The sequence below is a fragment of the Lonchura striata genome, chromosome 37 (assembly GCF_046129695.1).
Source record: "Lonchura striata isolate bLonStr1 chromosome 37, bLonStr1.mat, whole genome shotgun sequence".
NCBI lineage: Eukaryota > Metazoa > Chordata > Aves > Passeriformes > Estrildidae > Lonchura > Lonchura striata.
Genome location: NC_134639.1, coordinates 814,192 through 837,658, shown reverse-complemented (window position 1 = coordinate 837,658; position 23,467 = coordinate 814,192). Strand labels below are relative to the sequence as shown.

The 23,467-nt window shown below is 57.3% G+C and overlaps 2 protein-coding genes and 1 long non-coding RNA gene across 4 annotated transcripts; all 3 read left to right on the top strand.

The window, feature by feature from the left end:
* The first annotated feature begins 559 nt into the window (after positions 1 to 559).
* Positions 560 to 3,860, top strand: LOC110476314 (B-cell antigen receptor complex-associated protein alpha chain). Its single transcript, XM_077789773.1, has 7 exons — positions 560 to 564; positions 973 to 1,172; positions 1,988 to 2,050; positions 2,320 to 2,685; positions 2,951 to 3,069; positions 3,510 to 3,578; positions 3,694 to 3,860. The coding sequence occupies exons 1-7, from the start codon at positions 560 to 562 to the stop codon at positions 3,802 to 3,804; spliced, it is 933 nt and encodes a 310-aa protein (XP_077645899.1). The 3' UTR covers positions 3,805 to 3,860.
* Positions 3,861 to 5,944: 2,084 nt separating this feature from the next.
* LOC144248006 (uncharacterized) lies at positions 5,945 to 12,609 on the top strand. The gene is given in 6 exon segments (XM_077789809.1): positions 5,945 to 6,455; positions 6,517 to 6,653; positions 6,738 to 6,852; positions 6,855 to 8,283; positions 11,964 to 12,209; positions 12,552 to 12,609. Coding segments are annotated over 6 exon segments (2,496 nt in total).
* Positions 12,610 to 16,472: 3,863 nt separating this feature from the next.
* Positions 16,473 to 18,596, top strand: LOC144248012 (uncharacterized). 2 transcript variants are annotated; one of them, XR_013341423.1, is made up of 3 exons: positions 16,473 to 16,916; positions 17,846 to 17,967; positions 18,582 to 18,596. It is a non-coding gene; the product is annotated as an uncharacterized LOC144248012 (long non-coding RNA). The 2 variants fall into 2 exon arrangements; XR_013341422.1 differs by lacking the exon at positions 18,582 to 18,596 and adding an exon at positions 18,300 to 18,318.
* Positions 18,597 to 23,467: the final 4,871 nt, after the last annotated feature.

The window sequence follows — 23,467 nt, the reverse complement described above, 5'->3', positions numbered from 1 at the left end:
GTTCCCGGGGATTTGGGTTAGTTTCGGGTATTTTTGGGGCGGGTCTGGCCGGAAAGAGGCGTTCTCGGGTGATTTTGGGGGGGGTTTGGGTGTTTTGGGGGCGGAAAAAGGCGTTCCCGGGGCGGGCTCAGGGTTTGGGGTGGATTCGGGTGATTTTGGGGGGGTTTGGGTGTTTTTGGGGCGGAAAAAGGCGTTCCCGGGGCGGGCTCAGGGTTTGGGGTGGATTCGGGTGATTTTGGGGGGGTTTGGGTGTTTTTGGGGCGGAAAAAGGCGTTCCCGGGGCGGGCTCAGGGTTTGGGGTGGATTCGGGTGATTTTGGGGGGGTTTGGGTGTTTTTGGGGCGGAAAAAGGCGTTCCCGGGGCGGGGTCGGGGGTTTGGGGTGGTTTCGTGTGTTTTTTGGGGGGGTTCGGGTATTTTTGGGTAGGAAAAAGGCGTTCCCGGGCGTCGCAGGAGCTTCCTGCAGGAAGTGGCGTGGGACCCACGGGTGGGACCCACGGATCCCCCCCGGGGTGTGGGACCCACGGGATGGGACCCACAGAACCCCATGGGGTGGGACCCATGGGGTGGGACCCACGGAACCCCCACGGGTGGAACCCCATGGGGTGGGACCCACGGGTGGGACCCACAGAACCCCATGGGGTGGGACCCACGGAACCCTCGCGGGGTGTGACCCACAGAGCCACCCCAACGAGACCCCCACTCCAGTGCCAGGAACGCCCGTGACTCGGGGATCCTCTGAGCCCCCTGACCCAAATCTTGGCACCCCTGAGACCCCCCAGAGCCGGACTGTGACATCCCGGTGCTGAGACCCCTGGACTCCTGAGCCCCCAGACCCAAATCCCGAGAGCCCAACACGAGATCCTCCATTCCCCAAGCCCCCCGCGCACCCCGTCCCCTCCTCTGGGGTCCCGGGGGATTTTGGGGCGGGGGTCCCTGGGGATTTTGGGGCGGGTTCCCTGGGGATTTTGGAGGGGGATTTTGGGGCGGGGGTCCCTGGGGACTTTGGGGCGGGCCGCCCCCACTTCCCTCCCCCCGGGGCACTGGGGCGAATCTCCTGCCGGGCCTGGGCGCACGCAGCTGATGGCGGCTGCTCCCCAAATCCGGGGGGCTCCCCCAAAACGGGGGGTCCCGAGCCCCCTCCTCACCCTCAGCCTCCTCCTCCTCCTCCCAGGTATCGCTGGGGGGGATGGGGGGGCTGGGGGCTTCGGGGATCTCGGGGTTTGAGTTTGGATCTGGGGGGGGGTTTGAGGGGTTCTGGGGTGTCGGGGTTTGGGGCTGAGGCTCTTGGGGGTCCCAGGGTTTGGGTCTGGGGGTTTCAGGAGTTCCAGGGTCTCATTTCCGGGGTCTTGGGGGTCTTGAGGATCTCATCTCTGGTTTTTGGGGTGTTTCAGGACTTCCGGGGTCTCAGGGTTTGGGTCTGGGGATTTTGGGGGGTCCCACCTGTGCCCACCCCCCTTAAGGGCGGGTCCCCTGTTACCCACGGCCATGGGTCCCTCCTGAACCCCTTAGGGGGTCTCAGGGGGACCCCAAAACCAAAAACAACCTCCGGGTGCTTCCCCCCAGCCACCTGGGCTGGTGTCACCCCTGGGACCCCCCCCCCAGCTTCCGTCCCCAGCCAGGGCTGAAACTGGGGGGGCAGAACTGAAATTTGGGGGGGCAGAACTGAAATTTGGGGGGGCAGAGCTGGAACTGGGGGGGCAGAGCTGAAATTGAGAGGACAGAGCTGAAATTGGGGGGGCAGAGCTGGAACTGGGGGGGCAGAGCTGAAATTGAGAGGACAGAGATGAAATTGAGAGGACAGAGCTGAAATTGGGGGGGAAGAGCTGGAACTGGGGGGGCAGAGCAGGAATTGGGGGGCAGCAGGGCTGGGGTTCCCCCCGGTGCCACCTGCAGGGTCCCCGTGTAAGACCCCCACCCACGGGGGGTGCAGGGATCCCCCAAAACGGGGTCAGCGCCCCTCCGTGATCCCCCATTTGTCCCCCCCAGGTTCCAAGTGCCACAACAGCTCCTTCCCCGCTTCTCCCGCCCCACGCCCGGAGACCCCCACCCACGGGGGTCCACACTGACCTCCCCAAACGGGGTCAGCGCCCCTCAGCGACCCCCCCCACCAATTTGTCCCCCCAGGTTCCAAGTGCCACAACCTCTCCTTCCTCGCCTCTCCCACCCCACGCCCGGAGACCCCCACCCACGGGGGGGTGCAGGGATCCCCCAAAACGGGGTCAGCGCCCCTCCGTGACCCCCCCAATTTGTCCCCCCAGGTTCCAAGTGCCACAACCTCTCCTTCCTCGCCTCTCCCACCTCACTCCCGGAGACCCCCGCGCTGACGGTGCCCACCCGGCCCGGGGGCTTCTCCTGCGGCTCCGGGGGAGGGGTCCACGTCCAGCCCGTGCCCACCTCCGTGACCGCCGAGCTCGGGGAGTCCCTGAGCCTGGAGTGCCGCTTCGAGCCGCCGGACGCCCGCGTCACCTGGCTGCAGGTGTGTCCCGGCGGCCGCACCTTTGGGTGCCCCTGGCCCCAGGAGCTGCCGGCCCAGGGCGGGGAGCGCTGGGTGGGCCAGGGGGACTCGGGGGTCTCCAGGCTGAGCTTCGCGCACCTGGAGCACAACCACAGCGGGCTCTACTTCTGCCGGGTGAGCTTCAGGAATGCATCCGCGCAGTCCTGCGGCACCTTCGTCAGGGTCCTCGGTGAGTGGGGGGCTCCCGGGGGGGTTTGGGGTGGGGGTCTCCCGGGGGGCTCTTGGGGCGAGAGTTCCTGGGGATTTTGGGGGGATTTTGGGGAGGTTTTGGGGCGGAGGTCCCTGGGGATTTTGGGGTGGGTTTTGGGGCGGAGGTCCCTGGGGATTTTGGGGTGGGTTTTGGGGCGGAGGTCCCTTGGGGATTTTGGGGCGGGGTCTCCCGGAGGGGGTTTTGGGGAGGTTTTCGGGGCGGCTGAGCCGGGCTGCTCCGGCAGAGCCCGTGCCCGTGCCGTTCCTGGACCTGGCAGACGCCACCAAGAACAGGATCATGACGGCGCAGGGAGTGCTGCTGCTGCTGTGTGCTGCGGGGCCGGGGCTGCTGCTGCTCTTCAGGGTGAGGAGGGGGCTCCGGGGGGACCCCCGCCCCTAATTCGGGGTTCTGGTGTCCCCAATCCCGGCCCTGGTGTCCCCAATCCCAGTCCTGGTATCCCTGGTCCCGATCCTGCTGTCCCTGATGTTTCAGTCCTGACAACCCCAATTCCTCCTGGTTCCCCAAAATCCCCTTCCAGATGCCCCTAAATACCCCCTGCCACCCTTAATTCCCCCCCTAAGACCCCCAGTTTCCCATTCAATTCCTCCCCAATCCCCCCTGTACCCCTTTTTTGCCCCCATCACCCCAAATCCCCCCCTCAAACCCCTCTGTACCCCTTTTTCCCCCAAATCCCCCCTCAAACCCCCTGTACCCCTTTTTTTGCCCCCATCACCCCAAATCCCCATTTTTTCCCCCAAATCCCCCCCTCAAACCCCCCTGTACCCCTTTTTTCCCCCTCCCAGAAGCGCTGGGCCAATGAGCGGCTCCTCCAGCCCAAGAAAATCTCCCTGGAGGAGGAAAACCTTTATGAGGTGACCTGGGGGGGTGGGCAGTGACACCCTGAACCCCCCAAAAAAGGGTCTGGGGTGTGTTTGGGGGGGGTCCTTCACCCCAAACCAAACCCCTGACCCCAATTTCCCTCCCCAGGGGCTGAACCTGGATGAGTGCTCCATGTACGAGGACATTTCCCGGGGGGTTCAGCCCACCTACCAGGACGTGGGTACCCCCCCTGCCGACGGGCTCCTGGAGAAGCCTTAAAAGCCCCCCAAAAATGAGGGGGGGTCCCAAAGACCCCTCCCCAAACCCCTGCGTGCCCCCCGACCCCACGAAGGCTTTGCTTTGGTATCTCAAGGCGGCGCTGATGCCAAGCCCCTCCCCAAAATAAAACTGGAGCTGATGAATCGCTAATAAACAATTAATTAATCTTTAATAAGTTTTGAATAAATAATGAGGGTGAGACCACTGGTTTCCTCCCATTGTCCCTAATTTCCTCAAAATTCCCCATTTTACCCCATTATCATGTTTCCCCCTGTTTTACCCCATTATCCAAAGTTTCCCACATTTTATCCGGTTTTTCGCCCATTTCTCCCAATTTTTCCTATTATTCCCAAATCCCCCATTCTATCCCATTTGCTCCCTTCTCCAAGTTTCTTGTTTTAAATAGAATGTATGCATAACCATGAAAGATATATGAATATACAACAAGTGTATTAGTTTAAGGGTAATTCCTTTGTTCACATGGTGTGCTTTTCGTGACTTTGATCATCCGGACATCCATAATTCTTTGCTTTTTATTGTCTTGTAGTTGCCCTAATTCTAAACTTTATTACTCTAATTGTGTTACTATTTCTATAACCATTTTATTATTATTAAACTTTTAAAATTTAAAAAGGCACGTGATTGGCGTTTTTCATACCTCCCCATTCTCCCATTTTTCCCCAATTTCCATTATTTCCCATTCTCTCTGTTCTAATTCTAATTCTAAACTTTATTACTCTAATTGTGTTACTATTTCTATAACCATTTTATTATTATTAAACTTTTAAAATTTAAAAAGGCACGTGATTGGCGTTTTTCATACCCCCCCCATTCTCCCATTTTTCCCCAATTTCCATTATTTCCCATTCTCTCTGTTCTCCTCCCATTTTCCCTCTCAGTTACCCCAAATTTCCCTCACTGCGCCCCATTTCTCCCCTTTTGCCCCCGATTTTTAATTTTTTTCCCTTTTTTCCCTCATTTTTCCCAACTCCCCTCAGACTTGCCCCCCCCCCCGTTCTCACGGAGACCCCTCCCTCGCAGCGCCTTTCCCGCCTCTGCGCCCTCAGCCAATCAGCGGCCGAGCCCTGGGGCCGCGGACCAATCGCAGCGAAGCGCGGGAAAATTCAAGCTCCTAACGGCCGCCGGCGCTGGCCCCGCCCACCGTGAGGCGTGGGGGGGGGCAGGTGGGGTGGGGGAATTGGGGGAAAAATGGGGAAATTTGGGAATGCTGAAGGGAAATACGGGTCCTGGAGAGGAATGGAGGGGCTCTGGGGGCAGATCTGAGGGGGAATGGGGGTTGGAGTGGGGCCTGAGAGCTCTTCGGGGGTATTGGGGTTGTCTGAGGGGGAGCTGAGGGGTTTTGAGGGGAACTCTGGGTCCTACGGGTAACGGGAGACCCTGAGGGGAAAATGGGGGCTGGAATGGGGTCTGAGGACCTTTCAGGGGGTATTGGGGATTTTGGGCGGTATCTGAGGGGGAAATGAGGGGTTTTGAGGTGGAAATGAGGGGTTTTGAGGGGAACTCTGGGTCCTAAGGGTAATGGGAGACCCTGAGGGGAAAATGGGGGCTGGAATGTGGTCTGAGAGCACTTCGGGGTATTGGGGATTTTGGGGGGTATCTGAGGGGGAAATGAGGGGTTTTGAGGTGGAAATGAGGGGTTTTGAGGGGAACTCTGGGTCCTAAGGGTAATGGGAGACCCTGAGGGGGAAATGGGGGCTGGAATGGGGTCTGAGGACCTTTCAGGGGATTTTGGGGGGTATCTGAGGGGGAAATGAGGGGTTTTGAGGTGGAAATGAGGGGTTTTGAGGGGAACTCTGGGTCCTAAGGGTAACAGGAGACCCTGAGGGGGAAATGGGGGCTGGAATGGGGTCTGAGAGCACTTCAGGGGGTACTGGGGATTTTGGGGGGTATCTGAGGGGGAAATGAGGGGTTTTGAGGTGGAAATGGGGGGTTTTGAGGTGGAAATGGGGGGAATCTGGGGAATAATTGTGAGGTCCTGGGTTGTGGGGTGAACTGGTGTCCTGTGAGTGCCAAGGGGCTCCATGGAGGGAACGGGGATCCTTGGAGGCGGTGGGTGGCACCTGAAGGGTGAAAACTCCTCAAACACCTCCTTTTTCCCATCTTTTCCCCAGCCGCCGCCATGAGCCGCCCGCTCGCCGCCCCGGCCAAAATCCCCCTCAAATCCAAGCGCCTGCGGACCAAGCGGGAGCGCAACGCCGCCAAGTTTGGCCCCAGGCTGCCCGTGGGGGGTTCCCAGCGGGCCCCCCCCTGGCTGCTGCCCCGCCCGGGCAGGGGTCTCGCCCTGGGGAGCCCCCTGCGCCCCCCAAAGCCCGTGGTGATCACCCAGAACCGCCTGTCCCACCGCGGCATGTTTAACCACATGGTCAAGTCGCTGGACGTGCGGCGCCTGCTGAGCCCCAGCGGGGGCAGCCCCCCGCCAGCCCCCCAAATTGAGGAGGGGGTCCCGGGCGAGCCGCTGAAGGAGCTGGCGGCCGGCCTGGGCTCGCTGCTGGTGGGCTTCGGGGCGTTCGTGGGGCGGGAGCTGGTGAGCGAGCGGCGCCGCGGGCTCGTGGCCGCGCTCAGGAGGCACCGACGGGGACCCCTGGACCTGGGGGTCTTCCTGGCCCACCGGACCCCCGCCCAGCTCCCAGGTACCGGGTCTTTACCACAAAGGGGTTTTTTTTACCTTTGTATTTCCCTCCCCAAATAAAGCGTTGTCTCCAGCAGGTCAGGGCGCACCGCAGGGAGAGGCGAGGCCAGGACCCCCAGGCCCAGCGCTCATTTTGGGGGGGTGGGATGCGGGGGACCCCCCTGCTGGGACCCCCAGCCCACTCGGTGTTGTGGATACAGTGAGTGCTCCAAAAAGCGCCCCCCAAACGCTCCCAAATTGCTCCAGATATACCCCTAAAACTGCTCCTCGCCTCTCCCTGCAGCTCCCCCACGCCCCCAGCCCCATTTTCGGAGCCCTCGGAGAGTGGAAGGTGAGTGTGTGGTTTGGGGGGTCCGGGGGAGCCCCCACTGCTTTCGGGGGCGTTTTGCTGATGCCCCCCTCTCTCCCCAGAACCCTTTCTCTTGGAGCTCAGCCGAGGATGAGACCCCCGGGGGGCTCCCCCAGACCTGGGGGGGCCCCGGGGGGCTCCCGCCGCCACCCTCCCCCTTTTGGGGGTCCCCACAGCTGCCCCATGGAGAGGAGGAGGAGAAGATGGGGGGGGATGCAGGCTGGACCCCCACGGCCCCCCCAGCCTTCAGCCCGGACCCTCCACCCGGGAGAGCCCCCCGCGCCCCCAGACCCCCTCGGGCCCCCAAAATCTGGAGAACCGAGACCCCCTGGGACCCCCCGGGTCCCTCCCGCGCCCCCTGGGAGCCCCCAAGACTGCCCTGGGGTTCCCCGGACCCACCCCGAGCCCCTCCCAGACCCTCCCGGGCCCCCCAGCTCTGGAGCCGCGAGCCCCGCAAGGCACCCCCCGTCCCCCCCCGACCCCCGTGGGACCCCCCGAACCGCCCCAGATCCCCGTGGGACGCCCCGAGATTCCCGTGGGACTCCCCGAACCCCCCTAGACCCCCGTGGGACCCCAGCCCCTGGAGCCCGGAGCTGCCCAGGCCCCCCCGGATCCCCCAGCTCTGGGACCCGGAGCCCCCGAGACCCCCCTGGGACCCCTCGAGACCCCGCCAGGACCCCGCGGGTGTCCCGGGACCCCTCTGGGATTCCCCAGATCCCACCTGGCCCCCCCTAGACCCAGCCGGGTCCCCCCGGACCCCCCAGCTCTGGAGCCCGGAGCCCCCCTGGGACCCCCGGCCCTGGAGCCCGGAGCCCCCCGGAGCCCCCCAGGATGCGGAGCCGCCGCGATGCTGCTGCCGCCGGCTCTGTCGCGACACAGCCCAGCGCCGCCCGCTCCATCGCGACCCGCTCCATCGCGACCCTGCCCGTCGCGACCCGCTCCATCGGGACCCGCTCCATCGCGACCCGCTCCATCGCGACCCGCTCCATCGCGACACGCTCCATCGCGACCCGCTCCATCGCGACACGCTCCATCGCGACCCGCTCCATCGCGACCCGCTCCATCGCGACCCTGCCCGTCGCGACCCGCTCCATCGCGACACGCTCCATCGCGACACGCTCCATCGCGACACGCTCCATCGCGACCCGCTCCATCGGGACCCGCTCCATCGCGACACGCTCCATCGGGACCCGCTCCATCGCGACCCGCTCCATCGCGACACGCTCCATCGCGACCCGCTCCATCGCGACCCGCTCCATCGGGACCCTGCCCGTCGCGACCCGCTCCATCGGGACCCGCTCCATCGCGACCCGCTCCATCGCGACCCTCCCCGCCCCGCCGCTCTCCATCGCGACCCGCGCTGTCGCTGTCGCTGTCGCGACCCGCCCCGCTGCTGCCCGCAGCCCCCGAAGCGCCGCCGCCCCGGCTGGGGAGGGGTCGGGGGGCGACCCCCCTCGCCCCCCGCCCCGCCGGGCTGCGGGTGCCTCTGCTGGGGGGGGGGTCGGGATGAGGGGGGGCCGTGACGGGGCGACCACCCCCCAATAAATCCTGCTCAGTCACAGGGGGCCGTGACGGGGCGACCACCCCCCAATAAACCCTGCTCAGTCACAGGGGGCTGTGACTGGGCGACCACCCCCCAATAAACCCTGCTCAGTCACAGGGGGCCGTGACGGGGCGACCACCCCCCAATAAACCCTGCTCAGTCACAGGGGGCTGTGACTGGGCGACCACCCCCCAATAAACCCTGCTCAGTCACAGGGGGCTGTGACGGGGCGACCACCCCCCAATAAACTCTGCTCAGTCACGCCCTGCGGTCCTGCTGTGATTTCTGCTCCCCCCGAGGCCCCGGTGACCCCAAATTCCACGGAGACACCCCCAAAACACGCTGGAGACCCCCAGATCCCCCCCAAACCGCCCTTGCGTCTCCCGGTGCCTCTGGCTTGGGGTCCCCAAATCCCTCCCAAGAAGCCTCAGCTCCCCCAAATCCCCCCCGATACACCCCAACAATCCTTCCTGCCAAAACCCCCTCAAGCCCCTTCCCACACAAACACCATTGTGGGCAAAGCCGGCTCCAGTCAGTCACTAATCAAATTTATGGATAGCAGATAAATTGGGGTCACTAATTAAATGTACCGATAACAAAACCAGACCCCTGACAAAAGAGAACCCTTAAAATCCCCTCCTCACACCTGGCCCACCTGAGGGACTGATGAGAGGCCGAGCCGGGCTGCAGCACACTGGGGGACGTTTCTGGGCTTGTCGTCGCTTTTGGAGCGGCAAGAGATTGTTTGGTTTGATATTTTTAGGGTTTTTGGGTGCCGGTGAATGCTTTACCTGCGAAACAACCAGCTTTTCCCCACTTTTCTCCAGGGAAATCTTTCTCCCAAACCAGCTTGACGGGAGGGGCCGCTTGAATTTGTTTTTCCAGAGGAAGCCCCTTTGGAGGTTTTTCTCCCAAAATTACCCTAAACCAGGAGAGGCAGGGAGAAGGGGAGGGAGCTGGTCCTAGTTCATCCCAGTTTGTCCCAGTCCATCCCACTGGACGTGGAGGTTTCTCCTGCTGCACACGGACAGGAGGAGCCCTGTCCCTGTCCCTTGGGCCACTCTGCCTCCTGAACCTGCCGGCTTTGCAGGATTTCTCCACATTTCTCCAGGATTTTGGAGGATTTTCCACATTTCTCCAGGATTTCTCCACATTTCTCCAGCATGAAAGCTGCCAGGGCTCTGGCTGGGAGTCGCATTCCGTGTTGGGACTCGGGTGTTTATTATTTCCCACCAGTGACACCGTCTCACAGCCCCGAGTTCGGCAGCTTTTCCCTTAGCAAGGCACAAAACAGCTAATTAACTCTTGTTGCAAGGTCTTTTCAAGACTAAACTGTCCGATTAAGAAAGGACGCAGGGATTATTTTCCCTTTTAACTCAATAACTGACCTTTTAGAAATACAAATATAACTATAGAAATATGTAAGCAATATATTAACATACATATAAAAATATAAAATGGAATAAAATATAATAGGAATAAATGTAAGAAATTATAAAAATACAATTATACATCAATACACATTACAAATCCGAATGTGAATATAAATGTGAAAATGTAAAAATAAACTCTATTGAAATGCAGTCTAAGAGGAAAGGTTTTTTCTTTCGGTTCCTATCGGGTCAGAGGCAGGTTTTTTGTTCCGTTCTTTCCCGCGCGGATCTTTGGGGCATTCGCTGCTGACGGCTCAGTGCTGCCGCCGTGTGGGCAGAGAGCGGCACTGCAGCCCGCCGCCCGCGGCCGCCATCTTGGGAGTGGCGAGGACGTTGAAATTCGAGGACCCGTGTCTGTTTTTTACACCGCCTGAATCTCCCGCACCGCCGGCGCCCCCCGACGGGATTTTCCGCGGCGGTTCCGATGCCGTGCACACGGGCTGTGGGGTCAGCAGCGCCGCGAGCGTGCGGGTTTTTGGCGGGAGCCGACAGGCATCGGCAAAAAACACCTCTCTCCGTCAAGGTCCCCACGGGCCGCCATCTTGTCGCGGACTCGCTGGACAAGTGCTGCCGCCTTGTGGACACAGGGCGGTACTGCAGCCCCGCAGCCAGCGCGACCCCAAAACCACCGGGATGGGCGAGGGGCGGGAGCGAGCAGCGAGTCTGTGAGTAGAGGGGAGGGCTGAAGGCGGCTGAGCGGCGGCGCCGGAGAAGGATGGCAGCGGCGAGGGAGGCTTGTTGTCCCTCGCCGGCCACTGTCCATGCCACCACGCGTTGCGGATTTCTGTCCCGCGCCAGCAGCTGTCCGTACCGCAACGCTGGCGCTGACCGGGAAGCCAAAAATTCCCTTTAGGAGCCCCAAAAATCCCCCTGGGACCCCCAAGATTCTCTTTGGAATCTCAAACCCTCCCCTGGGACCCCCAAAGACCCCCTGAGACCCCCAAAATTCCCTTCAGGACCCCAAAAGCCCCCCGGGAAGCCCAAAATTCTACTCGGGACCCCCAAAATTCCTCCCAAAAGCCCTCTGAGACCCCCAAAATTCTCCCCAAGACTCCAAACCGCCCCCTGGGAGGTCCAAAATTCCCTTCGGGACCCCAAAACCCCCCCTGGGACCTCCAAATTTCCTTTTAGGACCCCTGAAATTTCTCCTGGGTCCCCCCAAAAACTCCCGGAGACGCCCAAAATTCCCTTCACGACTCCCCAAAAACCCCCGGACACCCCAAAATTCCTCCTGGGATGCCCCAAAGACCTTCCAGAACTCCCCATGACCCCCCCCCCCCATTTTGGGTCCCCCCCCAATTCGGGGTTTCCCCAGGTTTTTGGGTCCCCTGGCTGGTGGCTCATAAGGATGACCTCGACTCGGACCCTGAACTCCCGCCGGGTTTCAGAGCGCTGCCCTCGGGCCTGGGGGGGCCCCGGCAGCCGCTGGCCCCTGAGGACAAGACCCAGAAGTGAATTTTGGGGGTCAGGGGTGAATTTTGAGGTTTGGGGAAGAAATTTTGGGGTTTGGGGAGCTCAGGGATATTTTAGGGTTAATTTGGGGTTTCAGGGTGGTTTTGGGCAGGGTTTTTGGGTATTCTTGAGATGGCTTTGGGGTATTTTTTGGTGGGTTTTAGGGTATTTTTGGGTGGATTTTTTGGGGTATTTTTGGGAGGGTTTTGGGCTGGTTTTGGGGATTTTATGGTGAGTTTTCTGGGTATTTTTAGGAGGGTTTGGGTATTTTTGGGTGGGTTTTTTGGGGGTGTTTTTAGGACAATTTTGGGGTATTTTTGGGTGGGTTTTGGGCTGCAGGCAGCTCAGCGGTGGCGCCTTACGTCCTTGGGTGAGCTGGTTCCCAGCAGCAGAACAGTCAGCAAAGAGATAAGTGTGAGGGAAAACAAAGCATAGAAAGCCCCAAAGGCGGGGTTGACCTGTTCTAGAGACACCAATGAGGACCCTCAGTTTTGCAATATGTATGAGCTTCATTATAACGGGTATAACTGTACATGCGTGCTTGGAATAAACTGAAACTTGTTGACATTATAGAATGGGCTTGTTTCCCATCATTTCTCCACAAAAATGGAACTTTCGGCTCGTCTCTATGGTTTCTGGAGGACTTCCGGCTCATCTCTATGGTTTTATGGAATTTCCGGTTAGTCTCTATGGTTTCTGGAGGACTTCCGGTTCATCTCTATGGTTTTATAGAACTTCCAGCCCATCTCTATGGTTTTTGGAGGACTTCCTGTTCGTCTCTATGATCTTATGGAACTTCCGGTTCATCTCTATGGTTTCTGGAGGACTTCCTGTTCGTCTCTATGGTTTCATGGAACTTCCGGCTCGTCTCTATGCTCCTGGAGGACCTCCCATTCATCTCTATGGACCGTCTCTGTGGTGGCTCCTGCGTGTGCGCAGCTGCCACGAGGGACCGGACGCGGGAACTGCGCCAGGAGAGTGCCCAAAAAAATGTGGGAAAAAAGTGAAAAAACGGGAAAAAAAGGACAAAAAGCGGGAAAAGGAACCTGGAATCGGGATGGGAGAACGCGGAAATGGGGGGAAAGTGACTAAAAATGGGAAAAGAGCCCAAAAATTGGGGATGAAAGGGCGAAAATGGGATCGGAAATGGGGGGGAAGTGACCAAAGTCGGCGAAAGCCGAAAAGTGGGAAAAAGATCTGAAAATGTGGGAAAATCGCACAAAGAAACGGTTTAGGAGCCCAAAAATGCGGGAAAGGCAAAAAATGGGGAAAAGGCCAAAAACCCCCCCAAAAATAAGCGGGAGCCCTCCGGTCCCGCAGGGCGAAGGCCCTGGCGCTGACCGGGAACCAGGGAGTGGAACCGGCCATGGACTGGTGAGAGGGGGACCCCAAAAACACTCTCGGGACCCCCAAAAAAACCCAGCGGGATCCCCCAAAAATACTCCCGGGACCCCCAGAAAAACCCAGCAGGATCCCCCAAAATCAGCCTCGGGACCCCGAAATCACCCTGGGACCCCCAAAACCCCACTGGGACCCTCAAAATAGGCCCCAGGACACCTGAAATTCCACCTAGGACCCCCAAAAACCCCCTGAGATCCCCAAAATTCCTTTCAGGACCCCCAAACCTCCCTCAGGATCCCCAAAATTCTACTCGAGACCCCCAAAATTCCTCCCAAAAAGCCCCTGAGACCCCCAAAATTCTCCCTAGGACTCCAAAACCTCTCCAGGAGCCCCAAAATTCCCTTCAGGACCCCAAAACACGTCCTGGGATCTTCGGGTCCGCACGACCCTACAATCCTCAAACGAGGGGTCCAACGCCGCGAAAACGGGGCCGCACGTTGGGCGCCAGCTGCCGCGCTCCCGCCCCAAATCCCTTTTCTCTCAGCCCCGGCTAGCTCTTGTGGGGCGAGGGCGGGTGATGGAGGCACCCTCCGCCGCTCCCAGCTGGGGTTTGGAGAGTGCTTTTGTGGGTTCTGGGCAGCGCTAGCAAGCCTCGCGGTGGTAAATGAAGAGCGGATCCTGCTGGGGGCTAAGTCCGAGTTTATTGTAGCCCAACGGGGCCAAATATCCTAGAACGGTGCCAGCCAACAGGAACAAGCACAAGGTGCTTGCACTGGCTTATAAACTGTAAGGGAGGGGTAACCGACGACCAATGGGGATAGGGATAGGGGGTGGCTCCGGGATGGGGGGATATGGTGGGGTCCAATGGGGGAAGGATATGGGGGGAGCCCCAGGTCCTCGCCCAATCACCCGGTGCCCTGAGTAGAAGCTTCTGGATGGATGGGAAGGGGCACTGAGTGATAGACAAGGCACCCGGGGGGGGTAAAATGTCTCTTTCAGGGTGATGGATAGATACTGGGAAGGCGGGAAGGGAGGACAAGGCGGGAAAACTGGGGATAAACCAAGTTGCACACGGGGGTACAAAGGAATAAACCAATACATAATACAGGGATAATAAAACATACAAATAACGCAACTCCACACTGGGACCTCCAAATTTCTCTTTAGGACCCCTGAAATTGCTCCTGGGACCCCAAAAACTCCCTGAGAACCCCCCAAAAACCTCTCCAGGACCTCAAAACCTTCCATGGGACCCCCAAAATTCCCTTCAGGACCCCAAAACCTCCCCTGGGACCGCCAAAATTCTACTCGGGACCCCCAAAATTCCTCCCAAAAACCCCCTGAGACGCTCAAAATTCTCCCCAGGACTCCAAAACTCCCCCTGGAACGCCCAAAATTCCCTTCAGGACCCCAAAAACCCCCCTGGGACCCCCAAAATTCCCTTCAGAACCCCACACCCCCAAGGACCCCCAAAATTCTACTCGGGACCCCCAAAATTCCCCCCAAAAACCACCTGAGATCCTCAAAATTCTCCTCAGGACTCCAAAACCCCCCTGGCACGCCCAAAATTCTCTTCGGGACCCCAAAACCCCCCCCAGGAGCCCCAAAATTCCTATCAGGGTCCCCGAAATTCCTCCTGGGACCCCCCAAAACCCCCTGAGACCCCCAAAATTCCCTTCAGGACCCCAACCCCCCCTAGGACCCACAAAATTCTACTTAGGACCCCCAAAATTCCTCCCAAAAACCCCCTGGGAAGCCCAAAATTCCCTTCATGACACCAAAACCCCCCCGGGACTCCCAAAATTTCCTTTCGGACCCCAAAACCCCCCTGGGACCCCCAAATTTCCCTTCAGGACCCCAAAATTCCTCCTGGCACCCCCCAAAAACTCCCTGAGACCCCCAAAATTCCCTTCAGAACCCCAAACCCCTCCAGAGGACCCACAAAATTCTACTTGGGACCCCCAAAATTCCTTCCAAAAAACCCGAGACCCCCAAAATTTACCTCAGGACACCACAAGCCCCCCTGGGACCCCCAAAATTCCCATCAGGGTCCCTGAAATTCCTCCTGGGAGCCCCAAAACTCCACTGAGACCCCCTAAATTCCCTTCATGACTCCCCAAAAACCCCCTGACACCCCAAAATTCCTCCTGGGATGCCCCAAAGACCTTCCAGAGCCCCCCAGGACCCCCCCAATTTTGGGTCCCCCCCATGATTTGGGGTTCCTTTCAATTTTTGGGTCCCCAGGCTGGTGGCTCATGAAGACGACCCCGACTCGGACCCCGAACTCCCCCCGGATTCAGCCCTCCATGTGTCCTTGGTATCAGAGGTTGGAATTGCAGAGTTGCCACTTTACCCCCAGACGTAATTTTTGATGTGGTTGTGCCACTTGAACAGTATTTGAAATCTGTTTGTGCTCTTGCAGCAGCATTTCCGAACCACAATGGAAATCTAGTCCTTCTGCCTGGGGCTGCTCACAGAATCGTGGAATCCCAGAAGGGTTTGGATGGGAAGGCACCTTTATTTAAAGCTCGTCCCGTTCCACCCCTGCCATGGGCAGGGACACCTTCCACCATGCCAGGGTGCTCCAAGCCCTGTCCAGCCTGGCCTTGGACACTTCCAGGGATCCGGGGGCAGCCACAGCTTCTGTGGGCAACCTGTGCTGGACAGCAGCTTTGAAAGGCAGACTGAAGTACAGCTGTGATTTTTGTGCTGCCCCTAACATTGTATTGCCTGGCAAATGTGCCTTTGGGGGTTTTTGGGTTTTTTTTTTTTAGTTTTTTTGGGTGGGTTTTTTTTTTTTTTTCATTTTTTTGTGACTAAAAAGCTACCTTGTGTTCCTGGAATGTTGCATTCTACCTCTGTTGTTTTCCCAGTCAGTCTGGATCCTCTGCTTACATTTTTTCCTTCGCTTATTAGATGTCGTGGATATGCTGGCTGTTCTGATGGAGGGCAGTGATGGCTTAGATGAAGGAATTGGGTTCTCTTTAAATGAAGACGTGATTATCCAAACATTTCCCTTCAGTGCTGTTGTCCCTGCTGCATGAGCAGCCAGGAATATGCTGTTGTTTCAGTCTGAAAACGGAACAGGTACAGGTTTTTTTTTTGTTTTATGTGTCATTTCTAGCAGTGGAGTGAAAGCGGCATCACTTCTACCCTCTTGTAATAATTTTTTACCGTTTATAATTTTTTACCTTGAGGCATTTTATTATCTTCCCTGCAGGCAGCAGGAGGTTCAGATTCATGGTGCTTTGTGCTCAGGAGGGGCATTGAAGCTCTGTAGGTGCTTCTGCCCTTTTTCCCTGACCCTGAAGAGAAGGGACACTGTCCCTGCATGGACAGTCTTGGTCTGGAAGTAGCTGGCCTCAGTAACAGCGTTTTAAGGGCAGAGCGTGGCGATCAGGAGAGGAAGGTGGTTCCTGTGCCTGTGGGCAGCTCTTCCCGAGAGCAGGGAGAGGGGACTGCATTGTTAAGTAGGAAGTGGGTGCGTTTCCCAAGGAAAACTTCAGAAATTAAGCTCCAGGGGCAAACACTGTGAGGTTCTACCACCTCCTTGAGGACATCCTTAAAACCACCGGGGCATCAGCAGGGCTTGGAGCAGGACTGGCCAACCCCAGAGCACCTCACGAAGCCCTCTGTGTGTCTGTGGCAGTCGAGTAGCACCTGGGGGGTGCTGAAAGTCCCAGTTCTGAGAGAAAATTCTGTTTAACTTGTACACGTTGCCTGGGTGTGTCCCCCCAGTACAGCTCGGTTCTTCTCTGAGGCGGTGCCTGGCAGGGTCTCTCCCTGTTAAGGGCCGGGCGTGTTTTTGGCACAACAAGTGAATGTGGATTATTTGCTTAAGCAAGAGCTGATGATGTCTGGAGGGCTTTTCAGGTACCTCAGTGGCCAGGAGCACCTGTCTAGGTCACTAGGAACACTTTTTGATCTCGATCAGTTCTTTTCTGCGTGAGGCTCTGTGGGCTGCTGGCAAGGCCCAAAGTAAGGAAGGTTGCCCCAGTGTCTGTGCTCATGTCAATAGTTTAATTTATTTGGCTTTTCTAGGAGCAGACGTCGTGGAGGACCTTGGTGCTGTTTTCACTGGCCTCCTGCACTCTCCGAGAGAACCCCTTGCTCCCTGCGTGACGTTCCAGCTCTGTGACAAAGATCCCGAGTCCCTGAAAGCTGCTAAGTATCCTCAGCTCTACCAGTTCAACCAATACTATAGGCTCTGGATGCCCAAGCAGTCCCAGGAACCTGTGGTATGGAATCCCTGAAGTCACTGAATTCTTGAGCCAGTATTCCTATAAAATCCTCACAGTCGACAGAGGTAACATTTCCATCAGAAACAGTGTTTTTATTGAGGAGGTAATTCTGCATCTCTTGTTGATCGTGCTGGGGACACACGTTTGCTCCAGGGCTTTTCTCTGATGGCACAAGAGGTCTCTGTGGTGTTTGGGAGGCGATGCCAGGGCTCAGGGCTCATACAGAGACTCCTCACCGGGCACAGCAGAGCCTGGTGTGTGCTGTGGCCTCTGTTTACAGTGCCTGGAGTTCCCCCGGGTGGGTGGAGGATCACAGGCCCCTGGGCTGGGTTTGGTGAGTTTTTCTCAGCTCAGCAGTGTGAACACTCCAGATGCCCCTGGGGACACTGCTGGACAGCATCCATCCACTCTCTCCATCCACTCATTTGTACCCAGGAATGTAGGAAACTCTGACTGGGGACGGGCAGTAGTTTTGAAAATCATGCCCTAGCCTTTTTCTCTAGGAACGAACCAAGCGAGTGCCCTGAAACCAGCGGAGCAGCTGCAGGGGCTGAAGGGAACAGAAAGGGCTCCCGGCACCTTTTGCCTCCGTTCTCTGCCATTCCCCAAAAGGCGTCGCAGTCCCTGAAGAGGTGTTTGTCATGCAGCCTGCCAAAATAAAGACCTGTAAAATCCTAGGTCTGCCTTTTGTTTAAAGTGTTCTTACTTCCTATTTATGTCATCACAGAAAGCAAGGAAAGAAGAAATGTGTCTGATTCCCACTATTGCTCCGTGCAGGCATTTTTAAAGGCTGCTGTACTTCTATCCTCTTTTTCCACTCCAAGCTTGACTTTTCCCCTCCTTTTTCGAGGTCTGCTGCTTTGGGTGTCCCAGGCAGGGCTGGGTTCCTCGGCAGGGGTCTTAGGATTTGGTGCAGATTCTGCTTTTTGCCATGGTGTATCAAAGTGTGCCGGCAAAAGGACTGTTTTCTCCAGGGGAAAGCTTTCTCTCAATGACCATCAATGCATATATGTGTTTTAATCGTGTAACCAGGTGGATTAAGAAAAGCCGACACCTGTAGCAGATTTCTGTTGGATCTGTGTCTGTGAGAAGTGGGCTGTGTGCTGGAGAGGGAGAGACCAAGAGACGCTGTTGGAGAGTGGCAACAGCAGCAGGTGTGAGCTGTTAAGTTGATGAGGGCTCAGAGCAGCCCCAGGTGTGAGCTGTGAGGATGAGGAGGGCTCAGAGCAGCCACAGGTGCGATCTGTTAAGTTGATGAGGGCTCAGAGCAGGCACAGGTGCAAGCTGTTAAGTTGATGAGGGCTCAGAGCAGCCACAGGTGCGAGCTGTTAAGTTGATGAGGAGGAGGGGCGTGTCCTGCCAGGGGGAGGTTATTTAAGGGTGAGGGTTTGCCTCAGCCAGGTTTTGCACGGAGCTGCTGAAGAAGAGGAGTTTGTGGGGGGCTCGCGGGGCTGTCTCCTGGAAGGACGGTGAGCGCTTCGGACAGGGTCCGGGGGATCACCTGGATCCCCACTTGGATACGTGGAGCATTGCTCAAAGGAGGAGCCCAGGGACAAACCTTTGTGCCGAGAAGCAGCAGCCAAGCAGGTGAGCCGGTGCTGTGCCTTTATAGCGGGGACTTTTCTCCTTTCCCTTTGAAATTTTGTCATCCTGGGGTTGAATTGGAGGGGGCAGTCCTGTGGTCCCACCTTTTAAGGGGTTTGGACTGATGTAAAAAGCCCCCTTTTGCCATCATTTGAGGAAAGCCACTTCTTTTCTTCTCTTCTAGGGGACACGATTGAAGGGAAGCCTACATTTCTTTTCCCTTGTTGGGGTGAGGTGAGCGCCGGAGCGTGGCATCAGTGTCGGGGCTTCAGAGGAAGGGAGCTGCAGCTGTGGCAGCGCTGGCAGGGCGGGGATCGCGCTGTGCCGCTGCATTCGGGGCGCTTCTTCTGCCCCCGGCCCGGCAGCAAAGGGTCCGGCGCGGAGCCCTGCCGGCAGTGCCGGGGCTGGCCGGGGCGGAAGGGGAGCTGGGCGCGGCTGGGCTGCCGCAGGCCCGCCGGAGCCGCGCCGGTGCGAGCCGTGCGGAGCCGAGCGGAGCTTTGGCCGGGCCGGCGGGCGGGGGAGGCGGCGCGGGCGCCGCGCCGGTGCCGGCCGGTGCCGTTGCTCCGTCCGCTCCGGGCGCGGGGCTCGGGCGCCGCCGGGGCCCCCCGGGCCCGGTGCTGGCCCCGCCGGGCCGGGGGCAGCGGGCGGGGGTCTCCCGGCGTGGCGCCGCCTCTGTCTGCCGGAGGAGCCGCTTTCCTGCCGGAGCCGCGCTGCGCCCGGGGCCGGGAGCGCGGCTTCGTGTTCTCCAGCCTTCCTCGCTGCGGTGTTTCTTTAGGGTCTCATCAATGTGTTTTAAGGATTTTGGGGCTATTTTTAGAGCTCTTCTAGGAATATTTAGAGATATTTTTTAAAGGTTCTTTGGGGGTTTTTAGGGGTGTTTTAGGGGCTTTTTAAAGTAGAGTATTTTTATTGTATTTTAAGGGCATTCTGAGGCTATTTTCATGTTTTTGTCGGGGTTTTAAGACATTTTGAAGATGAGGGTTTTTTTAGGGCATTTTTGTGGGTTTTTTAGGGTCTTTTCATGGCATAGAGGCTGAGGGACAGCTTGAGGGTGACAGAGGCTGGGAGCTGAGGGGGGAACAGGGGAGGGGACAGTGGGTGACACAGAGAGATGCTGAGGGGGGCAGGGGCAGCTGGAGGGTGACACAGAGAAGCTGGGGGCTGAGGGGCAGAGGAGAGGGATTAAGGGTGGCACACAGGAGCTGAGGGGCAGCTGAGAGGGGCTTGAGGGGCAAAGGGGGGTTCAAGGGTGACAGCCAGAGCCTGAGGCTGGGGGGCTGAGGGAGGGGTCAGGGGTGAAGGGAGAGGGTCTGAGGGTTGGACAGTCCAGTGGAGATCAGGGCTACAGGGTACAGCTTAGGAGGCAAGTTAGGGTACAGGTGCGGCACCCCTCACCCAGCCCTAACCTCACCCTAAGCAGCCTTTTCCCTTTTCACCCCTAACAACAGCAGCACAGCAAGCCTGACAGCGAGACCACACCGGAAGCCTCCCAGTGGGACAGGGCAGCGACCCTCGCACCAGGACAACGCCAGAACCCTCAGAGGACAACAGGACCTGCTGCGAAAAGGTAGGGATGACATCTGTGGGCTAGAGGGCAACAGGAAGGGGTTTGGAGGCAGAGCAGGCTTCCTTGAGTGTTTTTTTTTTGCAGGGCTATTAGGAATACTTAGGGGATTTTTGAAGGCTTTCTCTGGCATCTTTTAGAGAATTGTTATACCTTCCTAATGGCTATTTTAGAATTCCTTGGTGTATTTTTAGGGTCAGGATGAGGGTGAGACAGGATGCCCACTGAAAATGTGGAGCATTACTGGAATGATTTGGGAAGGTGCCAGTGGAGGGCCAGAGGGTAAGGTGCCATGATGCTGGTCTGAAGGTTGTGAATTCTGAGCAAAGCAAAGTGGTTGTGGTTAGGGTTATATGGTGGCAGATTTCCCAAGGAGAAATCCAGCACAGAAAAAATCAAGCCGAAGCTTTGTATGGTCAGATTACAACAGGTATTCGGCATGAAAAAAAAATCCCTGAGTACTTGGGGGTGGGATATGCAAGATGAGGGAAATCCAATGAGGTTTTGACATTGAGGAGGCAAAAGGAAACGTGGGACCTGAAAACCAAGGGGATCGCAGGGCCCTGCCAATGAATGAGAGTAATCTACATAGTGAAAGCAAATTCAGAAGCCGAAATTCCTGGCATCAGTTTGTAGGGCTCCCTTGGGTCTATCAGGGCAGCACAAGTTTGAGGTGGGGACAACATTGGTCTGGGTTCCATCCTTCGATATAAGGACTTTTTGCAGTGAGGTCCCAGCCCAGGGCCAGGTGCCCCTGGGCACATCCTTTGGCCATTTTCCCTGGGAAAGAAAACTCAGCAGTCCAGGTTCCTGATGTCAGTTTGTAGGGCTCCCTTGGGTCTATCAGGGCAGCACAAGTTTGAGGTGGGGACAACTTCGGTGTGGGGTCCATCCTTCGATATAAGGATTTTTTGCAGTCAGGGCCAGGGGCCCCCGGGCACATCCTTTTTCCATTTTCCCTGGGAAAGAAAACTCAGCAGTCCAGGTTCCTGATGTCAGTTTGTAGGGCTCCCTTGGGTCTATCAGGGCAGCACGAGTTTGAGGTGGGGACAACTTCGGTGTGGGGTCCATCCTTCGATATTTGGAATTTTTGCAGTGAGGTCCCAGTCCAGGGCCGGGGGCCCCTGGGCACACCCTTTTTCCATTTTCCCTGGGAAAGAAAACTCAGCAGTCCAGGTTCCTGATGTCAGTTTGTAGGGCTCCCTTGGGTCTATCAGGGCAGAAAATTTTGAGGTGGGGACAACTTCGGTGTGGGGTCCATCCTTCGATATAAGGATTCTTTGCAGTCAGGGCCAGGGTCCCCTGGGCACATCCTTTTTCCATTTTCCCTAGGAAAGAAAACTCAGCAGTCCAGGTTCCTTATGTCAGTTTGTAGGGCTCCCTTTGGTCTATCAGGGCAGCACAAGTTTGAGCTGGGGACAACTTCGGTGTGGAATCCATCATTCGATATAAGGATTTTTTGCAGTGAGGTCCCTGCCTAGGGCCAGGGGCCCCTGGGCACATCCTTTTTCCATTTTCCCTGGGAAAGAAAACTCAGCAGTCCAGGTTCCTGATGTCAGTTTGTAGGGCTGCCTTGGGTCTATCAGGGCAGCACAAGTTTGAGGTGGGGACAACTTCGGTGTGGGGTCCATCCTTCGATATAAGGATTTTTTTGCAGTCAGGGCCAGGGTCCCCTGGGCACATCCTTTTTCCATTTTCCCTGGGAAAGAAAACTCAGCAGTCCAGGTTCCTGATGTCAGTTTGTAGGGCTCCCTTGGGTCTATCATGGCAGCACAAGTTTGAGGTGGGGACAACTTCGGTGTGGGGTCCATCCTTCGATATAAATATTCTTTGCAGTCAGGGCCAGGGTCCCCTGGGCACATCCTTTTTCCATTTTCCCTGGGAAAGAAAACTCAGCAGTCCAGGTTCCTGATGTCAGATTGTAGGGCTCTCTTGGGTCTATCAGGGCAGCACAAGTTTGAGGTGGGGACAACTTCGGTGTGGGGTCCATCCTTCGATATAAGGATTTTTTGCAGTCAGGGCCAGGGGCGCCCGGGCTCATCCTTTGGCCATTTTCCCTGGGAAAGAAAACTCAGCAGTCCAGGTTCCTGATGTCAGTTTGTAGGGCTCCCTTGGGTCTATCAGGGCAGCACAAGTTTGAGGTGGGGACAACTTCGGTGTGGAATCCATCCTTCGATATAAGGATTCTTTGCAGTGAGGTCCCTGCCCAGGGCCAGGGGCCCCCGGGCACATCCTTTGGCCATTTTCCCTGGGAAAGAAAACTCAGCAGTCCAGGTTCCTGATGTCAGTTTGTAGGGCTGCCTTGAGTCTATCAGGGCAGCACAAGTTTGAGGTGGGGACAACTTCGGTGTGGGGTCCATCCTTTGATTTAAGGATTTTTTGCAGTCAGGGCCAGGGGCCCCTGGGCACATCCTTTTTCCATTTTCCCTGGGAAAGAAAACTCAGCAGTCCAGGTTCCTGATGTCAGATTGTAGGGCTCTGTTGCATCTATCAGGGCAGCACAAATTTGAGGTGGGGACAACTTCGGTGTGGGGTCCATCCTTCGATATAAGGATTCTTTGCAGTCAGGGCCAGGGGCCCCCGGGCACATCCTTTGGCCATTTTCCCTGGGAAAGAAAACTCAGCAGTCCAGGTTCCTGATGTCAGTTTGTAGGGCTCCCTTGGGTCTATCAGGGCAGCACAAGTTTGAGGTGGGGACAACTTCGGTGTGGGCTCCATCCTTCGATATAAGGATTTTTTGCAGTCAGGGCCAGGGGCCCAGGGCCAGGGGCCCCTGGGCACATCCTTTTTCCATTTTCCCTGGGAAAGAAAACTCAGCAGTCTAGGTTCCTGATGTCAGTTTGTAGGGCTCCCTTGGGTGTATCAGGGCAGCACAAGTTTGAGGTGGGGACAACTTCGGTGTGGGGTCCATCCTTCGATATAAGGATTCTTTGCAGTCAGGGCCAGGGGCCCCCGGGCACATCCTTTTGCCATTTTCCCTGGGAAAGAAAACTCAGCAGTCCAGGTTCCTGATGTCAGTTTGTAGGGCTCCCTTGTGTCTGTCAGGGCAGCACAAGTTTGAGGTGGGGACAGCTTCGGTGTGGGGTCCATCCTTCGATATAAGGATTTTTTGCAGTCAGGGCCAGGCGCCCCTGGGGACATCTTTTTTCCATTTTCCCTAGGAAAGAAAACTCAGCAGTCCAGGTTCCTGATGTCAGTTTGTAGGGCTCCCTTGGGTGTATCAGGGCAGCACAAGTTTGAGGTGGGGACAACTTCAGTGTGGGGTCCATCCTTCGATATAAGGATTTTTTGCAGTCAGGGCCAGGGTCCCCTGGGCACATCCTTTTTCCATTTTCCCTGGGAAAGAAAACTCAGCAGTCCAGGTTCCTGATGTCAGTTTGTAGGGCTCCCTTGGGTGTATCAGGGCAGCACAAGTTTGAGGTGGGGACAACTTCGGTGTGGGGTCCATCCTTCGATATAAGTATTCTTTGCAGTCAGGGCCAGGGGCCCCCGGGCACATCCTTTGG